General features: G+C 36.5%; 1 protein-coding gene across 2 annotated transcripts; it reads left to right on the top strand.

Annotated features, from left to right (window-relative positions):
* Positions 1-1,033: 1,033 nt before the first annotated feature.
* ITM2A (integral membrane protein 2A) lies at positions 1,034-8,178 on the top strand. 2 transcript variants are annotated; one of them, XM_004064444.4, is made up of 6 exons: positions 1,034-1,474; positions 5,023-5,154; positions 5,438-5,635; positions 5,884-5,994; positions 7,083-7,233; positions 7,385-8,178. In XM_004064444.4, exons 1-6 carry the CDS (start codon positions 1,364-1,366, stop codon positions 7,471-7,473), a joined length of 792 nt encoding a protein of 263 aa, XP_004064492.1. In that variant the 5' UTR covers positions 1,034-1,363; the 3' UTR covers positions 7,474-8,178. The 2 variants fall into 2 exon arrangements, with proteins under 2 accessions (XP_004064492.1, XP_055232917.1); XM_055376942.2 differs by lacking the exon at positions 5,023-5,154 and having other exon boundaries at positions 1,079-1,474.
* The last annotated feature ends 1,052 nt before the right edge of the window (positions 8,179-9,230 follow it).

Below are 9,230 nucleotides of genomic sequence, written 5' to 3'. Positions count from 1 at the left end.
TTCTTAGGTAGATGAGTAGATGGTAAATTCTGTAGCAAAAGCTGTTTCTTTGTTTTGTTTTGTTTGATGCTGTTGTTTTGGTAAGTGCTACTGTCTTCACACAACAGACCTTTCTCCTGTCTTCTGCAGCGGGACTATTTATAAACTGTGTACCAGTGCTACCCCAGTCACCAACCTCCAAAGCCTGAATTGTACTTGGAAAGGTTCTCTATCAGTATCACTAACCTGGAAAAACTGACTGTGAAGAAACAGCTTGATTATACTGGCTGCACATGTAAATGTTCCAAGAATAATTTCTAACTCAACCCCTTTGAAGTTATTGTTTTTTCCTCCATTAGATCGGTATTAGCATCTGGCTAAATTTTGTATCCTCCACCTCCACCTCCACCTTCCTGAACACATAAGTACTTATACACACACACACATACACACACACACGTTTTTTTTTTCCCTGCATGTTTCACAGCTGGTGGCTGAACAGAAACAGTCTCTGGGTTGAGACTTTACACTGGTTTCCCTGAGCTGGAAGAGTGAAAAATCTAGATTATTTCAGGAATTTATTGTAAGCTTTCCACCCTTCTCTGTCTCATCATGTCTCATCTACAAAATGGGGTGTTGGGGAGGCAGGAGCCCTATCTTTCTGATCTAGCATCGCCTTAGGTTGAGATATTAAAATTGCAAAACACAAGCAAGCAAATAAAAAAATAACAATTTGTTGAAAGAATCAACTGGGTAACTATAAACAGGATTCTAGGTGTTCTTTAAAAGGAAGATATTATTATCAAGGAACAGAACCTTTGTAGAATGGCGCTTTGGGGGCCTGGGTGGGTCCAGAACTAAGGAAGTTTGAGTTACTGCCAAGCTACAGTCCCAGGCCCTGCGGGGAGTCAGGTCCAAGTTTGAGAAAACAGTCAGAGTCAGGGGCTATTGTGGCCTGGACAGAGGCAGAAAGACACGACACAGCAGGCTTCCTTCCTGTCTTGCTCTTATCTGAAGTTGCAGAGAGTGGGTGGGAGTATGCCTGAGATGCAGGTGAGGCACGTTTAGCCTGAGCCGGCCACGGACTCCACTTCCCCTCCTCTTCCCCCAGTGGCAAATCCGCGCCACCTCGCAAACCCCCAACTCAGGCACTTGGGCCCCTTTTGGGCCCCCTCTCGCTCCTCCCTTTAGGCACCTCCCTGGGCCCGCCCACGGTCTCCCCCCAGTTTGGGACTGCGTCATAAGTATCCCAGACCTCGGCTTGCACTAGTGTTAGACTGAAGATAAAGTAAGTGCTGTTTGGGCTAACAGGATCTCCTCTTGTAGTCTGCAGCCCAGGACGCTGATTCCAGCAGCGCCTTACCGCGCAGCCCGAAGATTCACTATGGTGAAAATCGCCTTCAATACCCCCACCGCCGTGCAAAAGGAGGAGGCGCGGCAAGACGTGGAGGCCCTCCTGAGCCGCACGGTCAGAACTCAGATACTGACCGGCAAGGTAGCTGTCCCAGGGCGGGATGGGGGAGGGGTGGACGAAAGAAAGAAGGCTGCTAGCAGAGGAGAAAATGTAGCTTCCCTGGGAGGGCCCCTCTTGATCCTCTTACGCTGTCTCTGGGGTTTACCCGGTCGCCTTGGTTCTATCTCCTTGCGGCACCTTCTGCTTACCGCACCCTCTGTCACTCTGCATTCCCGCGTGTCGTGCCATGTTCTGTCTGTTCCAGCTCACACCCGCTGTCCTGGAGGGAGGTTAGAGAGAGTTTGAGGAGATGCCCTGGGACTCGTTGTCATTGTCTCTTGGGTAACGTGTAGGGACCTGGGGATCAAGGAGGGGCACGTCGCCCAGTCCCCACCTCCAGGGGCGCGCATAGTCTCCCCGGGGACAGAGGGGACACAAGGGGGTGAGCAAGACCGGGAGATTTAACATTTCTTTCTTTCCTTTTGGTGTGGATGAAGTTCTAAGACTCTAAATCTTTCTACTGTCTCTGAGTGTTCGTGGAGGTGGGGTGAGCAGCAAAGGGCACTTTTAACTCCAAGCAGTATGGGTTGGCGCAAGTGGTCTGCTTGAGCGCGCGAGTATTTTCCGTTTCTCTCTGGTCATAGGTGGCTTTAAACATTAGATAAAGAAGCTGTCAAAATTGAGGTGGATCTTAATGCCAGTGTTGGGTGTTCACTGTGCCCTTTTACTGCAAGAGCCTTGTATATTTTCAGAGTGGTATTTCCTAAAGAAAACACTCTTCTCTTGTAAAAATAAATTTGAGGATACTTTTCAATTATTTTTAAATTTTTTTCTTGTTGAACAACATCCCCTTCCCTCTATTTAGAGATCTGAAGCAGGTCCAGTGTTGTAATTTAAACTACTAGCTTTGACAGGAACTGGGGAAGCTCTTCCCCAAAATGTTATCCATTATTTATTTAGTCCTATTTCTACTTCTTTTAAACACCTACTATGTTTTCAGGGTTCGTACACTACTCCTCAGTATAATCTCAATTTTAAAGGGCAATAGTATTTTCTTCGTGTTCTATGAAATCTGGAAAGTGTTGGCGCTTGCAGATCTGTCCTAACTTGTCTTGTTCTCTATATAGTTTTAAATTCTGTGTTCAAAGTGGAGATATAAAAAGTCCTTTGAGTTAAATGAGAATCCATGTAGTAAAAGTTGATTGTACACACAGTTTGAAATGTTAATGTGCTTATCCAGCTTTTTATTATGGAAACTTTCAATATTAAATCCTGCAATAAAACTAGCTTTTGTGTATTATACATTTTAGAGCTCAAAAGTAACACCCTCTTGCATTGTTGAGGTTTTGATTAAATGACAGAGGTCAAATATGTAATTGTTCTCCTGCTTAGTTTGTAGGTTAAACATGGTCAGATTTTTGGGGAGGTCTAATTAGAGGCCAGTAGTTAAATATAGCCACACAGTAATCCTTTTTTTTTCTTCACCGCCAAGCATTTCATGACTTGTAGATAGATTCAGTTAATATGCAAGCAATACTTCTGCCAGAATTGTGGGTGCGATGAGGAATAAGCAAAACTGAGCATTTGCACTTTGATTATACTTTGCTGTTAGGTTTTGGAAAAAACTTAACAGGATCCTTACCTGGCCACTATGGGACACTGATAATAATACTTGACATATTGTGTTGTAATACATTGATCAGCTAGCTCATTAGAGGTTGAGCATGACAAATATGATGTCAGACATAGTGTACAATCACTTCAAAAGAGTTCCAAGAGAAATTAGCTATGGTAATTGATGGCTCACACCAACCTAAAGTCCAATAAATGTAAATGAAAACAAAAAATCCTTATTTCTAGGATGTAACATCTTATGAAATTGAAATTCTAATACTTAGGCCTTGGTTAATAAACTTCCAGAATTATTGAAAGAATAAATGAAATTACAGTGCAAACTGTTCTTCTCATGTCTCAGTAGCAAGAAAAAATAAATTTATTTCTCTTAGAATTTCCAATTAAGCTATTATGTGACTTATGATCAAGTTACTTTATCTTTATGAAACTCATTTTAGTCATCTAAAATATAATTTTAAGTCTCCAGTTCTAGATTATTGTACAGTAATTCCAAATCAAAATTTATAGTTCTATCTTTGTAGTGCTAATCTTAGTTTAGGTTTTTTTTTTTAATAAAAATAATTAAAAGTTCCTGAAAATTACTGGGACACAGAAAAGCCTTCAAGGTTTATAGAGTACTAATTAGTGGAGGGTTTGAACTTAAATAAATTTAGTTAAGAAAATGGGAATCTCAAATTTCTTTGACCTTCAAAGAAAAATATTTTTGGAAAAATAAACATTTATCAAATGATTGTCCTTTCATCGTCTGCATTAACTTGAAATCTATGCATTTGTTTTCACCAAATGAATTTAAGGTTAGTTAGCTCTGATAAACATTGCAGTAGTTGTCCTGAAAAAGAGCTAATGACCTAAAAGACTAAAACAATTCGATTTATATACACGTTTGAATGATTTACTCTTTAATGATCAGGGCCTAGATTTGCTTACTTCATTTATTCAGTCCTTGAGTAACAATGCTGCTTAGGATGTATTGTGACATACAAAAATGGGATTAGAAAGATTGGAGTCCAATGCCCTGGGAAGGGCACAATCAGTTACTTGTTTGCTTTGGATCTTTCTTGTTTCAATCCCGAAGCAAAATATTGATTTAACAAAATATTACAGTCACTGTTACTACACAGACAACTTTTGTGTCTAGCTATCGCAAATGCTACACTTCAAAATCAAGTGTTTCACCCAGGACGTGGAAAATATTTCATTCATGCAATACACAGTTATAGAATATTGATCGATATTAAGAAACTTTTATTTCTCGATTAAATTAGGAACATTAAATTTATATCTCTCCCTTCAATATTTTAATTTCTAAAATATGGGGAAAATGGCATATACCTTATAGAACTCCTACCTTTAAAACCTAATTTTCAAAAATCAGCTTTTTGAAAAATCAGTTAATAAATTAATCAAAGGATACTAATTCTCTTTTAAGTTGACAAACTGATTTGGAAAAAATAATGAAGAAACAGAACCATATCCCAGAAAGTTAGTGATTATATCAGTGTACTAGTTCAAAAAGTAATTACTTCTGTTTACTGAGTATAATTTCTAGAGATCGGCTCTACTGCATTGTGCCTATTTTTAATACTATATTATACATTTAAAAATGTGTTAAGAGTCAATGTCGTGTTAAGTGTTCTTAGCACAGTAAAAAAGAATATGACATTGCATAAATAAATGGTAATTTTAATTTGATTCTTGATGCATGTGTTTTGAAATAATTTCATATCAATATTTGGGTTTAGAAATGCCAAATGGAAGGTTAATATAATCAGAGACATTTTTTAACATCTATTAGATTCAGAAATTGTCTTGAAATAAATTCAGACTACAATTAAAATGAGTTAACATTTAAAAAAATATCTTGGGTTTCAAGGGAGGTAAATTGTACACAAAATCAACTATGTGTCTAAAAGTACAATCTGGTTTTGTTTTTGGTTTTGCTTTTTAATAAATAGGAGCTCCGAGTTGCCACCCAGGAAAAAGAGGGCTCCTCTGGGAGATGTATGCTTACTCTCTTAGGCCTTTCATTCATCTTGGCAGGACTTATTGTTGGTGGAGCCTGCATTTACAAGTACTTCATGCCCAAGGTAATAATAATAATTATAATTATTATACTTTGGATTACTACTTGCTAGACATTTAGTAGCAACTTAAAAAATTCTGTAGTGGTGACTAGAGAAAAGAAGATTTAGGGAAAGTTTTCAAGTTGCCTTTCAGTTCATAAAATTGATTTGTCTTCATTGTGATAACTGTAGTCAACAAGCCTCGGCTTAACACATAGTACAATGAATTGATATGAGTGTGAAAAGCCATTCAAATATCATGATAGTGAGTATTAGAAGGTTGTAATTTTCCCTTTTCGTCTTTTAGAGCACCATTTACCGTGGAGAGATGTGCTTTTTTGATTCTGAGGATCCTGCAAATTCCCTTCGTGGAGGAGAGCCTAACTTCCTGCCCGTGACTGAGGAGGCTGACATTCGTGAGGATGACAACATTGCAATCATTGATGTGCCTGTCCCCAGTTTCTCTGATAGTGACCCTGCAGCAATTATTCATGACTTTGAAAAGGTGGGCTTCTCATTCTTATAAATATTCCAGGATTTTTTTTCTCTCTCTCTCTTTTTTACTTCTTTGGCAGGTATTAAATTCATTCATGAATGCACATGTTTTTGAGGCAAAGCCTTTTCATTCTTTTGTTGTTGAATACACATTAGTTGATTTTGAAAGGATGTAGCTGCTTGATCTAATGGTAGTTGGAAAATTTGCAATGTTAATGCCTTCTGTGTCTTACCTGACTTTTTTCCCCTACCTAACAGGGAATGACTGCTTACCTGGACTTGTTGCTGGGGAACTGCTATCTGATGCCCCTCAATACTTCTATTGTTATGCCTCCAAAAAATCTGGTAGAGCTCTTTGGCAAACTGGCGGTATGTATTTTGGAAGTCAAATTTTTACATAAGCATTTCCAAGTAATTTTACTTCCTTGTTTTTTTAAAAAATAATGAGTTTGGCCAAAACATTTTATTTTATTGAAATAATTTTGAAATAAAAAACGTTGTGAACCTAAAACAGTCATTTACAGTCATTATCTGGTGTAGGAAAGGATTTAAATAGTGTCCTTAAGAATTTGGGCAAATGACATGAACAGACATTTTCCAAAAGAAGACATACATGCGGGCCACAAACATGAACAAAAGCTGAGCATCACTGAGCATTAGATAAATGCAAATCAAAACCACAACGAGATACCATCTCACACCAGTCAGAGTGGCTATTATTAAAAAGTCAAAAAATAACAGATGCTGGTAAGGTTGTGGAGAAAAAGGAATGCTTATACACCATTGGTGTTGGTGTAAATTAGTTCAGCCATCATGGAAGATGCTGTGGTGATTTCTCAGACCTAAAGACAGAAATACTATTAGACCCAGCAATCGCATTACTGGGTGTATGCCCAAAGAAATATGAATCATTTTATTATAAAGACACATGCACAAGTATGTTCATTGAAGCAATATTTATAATAGCAAAGACATGGTATCAGCCTAAATGTCCATCAATGATAGAGTGGATAAAGAAAATGCGATACATACACACCATGGTATAGTATGCAGCCAAAAAAAAAAAACAATCACAAAAAAAAAAAAAAAACAAGATCATGTCGTTTGCAGAGACATGGATAAAGCTGGAGGCCATTATCCTTACAAACTAACACAGCAACAGAAAACCAAATACCATATGTTCTCACAAGTGAGAGCCAAATGTAAAGAACACATGGTCACATAGAGGGGAATAACACACACTGGGGCCTTTCAGAGGGTGGAAGATGGGAGAAGGGACAGGATCAGGAGAAATAACCAGTAGGTACTAGGCTTAATACCTGGGTGATTAAATAATCTCTATAACAAACCCCATGACACAACTTTACTTAAGTAACAAACCTGCACTTTTACTCCTGAACTTCAAAGTTAAAAAGGAAAAAGAATTTCTCATTTCAATCTTTGTTTTTGATTTTTAGAGTGGCAGATATCTGCCTCAAACTTACGTGGTTCGTGAAGACCTAGTTGCTGTGGAGGAAATTCGTGATGTTAGTAACCTTGGCATCTTTATTTACCAACTTTGCAATAACAGAAAGTCCTTCCGCCTTCGTCGCAGAGACCTCTTGCTGGGTAAGTAACTAATGTATTCCTTCCTTCACCCTGTGTTACACAGTGGAAGAAAGTGGAGGTAGAATACAGGAAAAAGTGGGGAACAAGTCTGGATATATTTTCATTTCCACAAAAATTTCAAAAGCCACTTGTTTTGCACATTTCCTTACAGGTTTCAACAAACGTGCCATTGATAAATGCTGGAAGATTAGACACTTCCCCAACGAATTTATTGTTGAGACCAAGATCTGTCAAGAGTAAGAGGCAACAGATAGAGTGTCCTTGGTAATAAGAAGTCAGAGATTTACAATATGACTTTAACATTAAGGTTTATGAGATACTCAAGATATTTACTCATGCATTTACTCTATTGCTTATGCTTTAAAAAAAGGAAAAAAAAAAACTACTAACCACTGCAAGCTCTTGTCAAATTTTAGTTTAATTGGCATTGCTTGTTTTTTGAAACTGAAATTACATGAGTTTCATTTTTTCTTTGAATTTATAGGGTTTAGATTTCTGAAAGCAGCATGAATATGTCACCTAACATCCTGATAATAAATTCCATCCGTTGTTTTTTTTGTTTGTTTGTTTTTTCTTTTCCTTTAAGTAAGCTCTTTATTCATCTTATGGTGGAGCAGTTTTAAAATTTGAAATATTTTAAATTGTTTTTGAACTTTTTGTGTAAAATATATCAGATCTCAACATTGTTGGTTTCTTTTGTTTTTCATTTTGTACAACTTTCTTGAATTTAGAAATTACATCTTTGCAGTTCTATTAGGTGCTCTGTAATTAACCTGACTTATATGTGAACAATTTTCATGAGACAGTCATTTTTAACTAATGCAGTGATTCTTTCTCACTACTATCTGTATTGTGGAATGCACAAAATTGTGTAGGTGCTGAATGCTGTAAGGAGTTTAGGTTGTATGAATTCTACAACCCTATAATAAATTTTACTCTATACAACCACTGTTTCTTTTACTTCATCACTTGAGATATAGTCAATGTGAATAATTAATATTACTTATTTAGCTTTTGGTGTACCTGTAACAGATCTAAAATTATGAGCCCAACTTTGCCCCCATTCCCACCTACACATATGTATATGTTATAGTTTCATATTTCACTCCCTTTTGACAGTATATTAATTACTCTTTTATAAACATCCCATAATTGGCTTATCATGTAAATTCAACTATTTATTTAGAGGCTTCAGGCGCATAGCACTTTAAAATCTTTTAAAGTGTTTTCTTTCTCATCAAATTAAACAACTATACACAGCTATAATGGATCACTAAGGACTAACCTTGGATAAGATGTTGATAGCTTTTAAGAACTTCAAATGCTGTGATCATTACTCATGTATCTAAGAGTCTAAACTTCATACCAAGGGGACATGAGTACTATAAACTCTTTCCCTTGTATTAGGTGAAAAATCACTCCTGATATCCCTTATTACCTGCTGGGATACCAACTATTGGTCAATTTCAGTAGCCAAAACTACTTAGTCGAATCCATACCCTTAAATACTACCATTATTTTTTAATGAAATAAATTAAACATTTAACTTTAAGAATTTAGAAATAAAGCGATGGCACAAACAATAAAGCATACAGAAAGCAAAATGCAGTATTTAGAAGATAATAACAGTAATTGATAAATTCAAGAACTGGCTCTTTATAAAGAAGAATATGTAGAAAGAATCTGATAAAATTTAACACCCATTGCTTGTCTTAAAATATGCATAGAAATTTAGGAAAAAGGAAATACACTATTTCCAAATTTATCTTAAATAACATCACAACTAATGGTACAACACAGGAAAGGATGTTGGCTATTGAAGCTATTCAGTGTTGTTCCAGACATTCTGGCCAATGCAATAATATGTAAAACAAATAAAAATATAACTTTTAAAGGAGGGTTAAAATTATGTTTATTACTAGATAGATTTTTACATATAAGATATTAGTGGAATAATCAAAACTTTAAAAATTAATAAGAAGATTCAGTATGATAGA

The sequence above is a fragment of the Gorilla gorilla genome, chromosome X, assembly GCF_029281585.2.
Source record: "Gorilla gorilla gorilla isolate KB3781 chromosome X, NHGRI_mGorGor1-v2.1_pri, whole genome shotgun sequence".
Lineage (NCBI taxonomy): Eukaryota > Metazoa > Chordata > Mammalia > Primates > Hominidae > Gorilla > Gorilla gorilla.
This window is presented reverse-complemented; position numbering and strand designations above follow the sequence as displayed.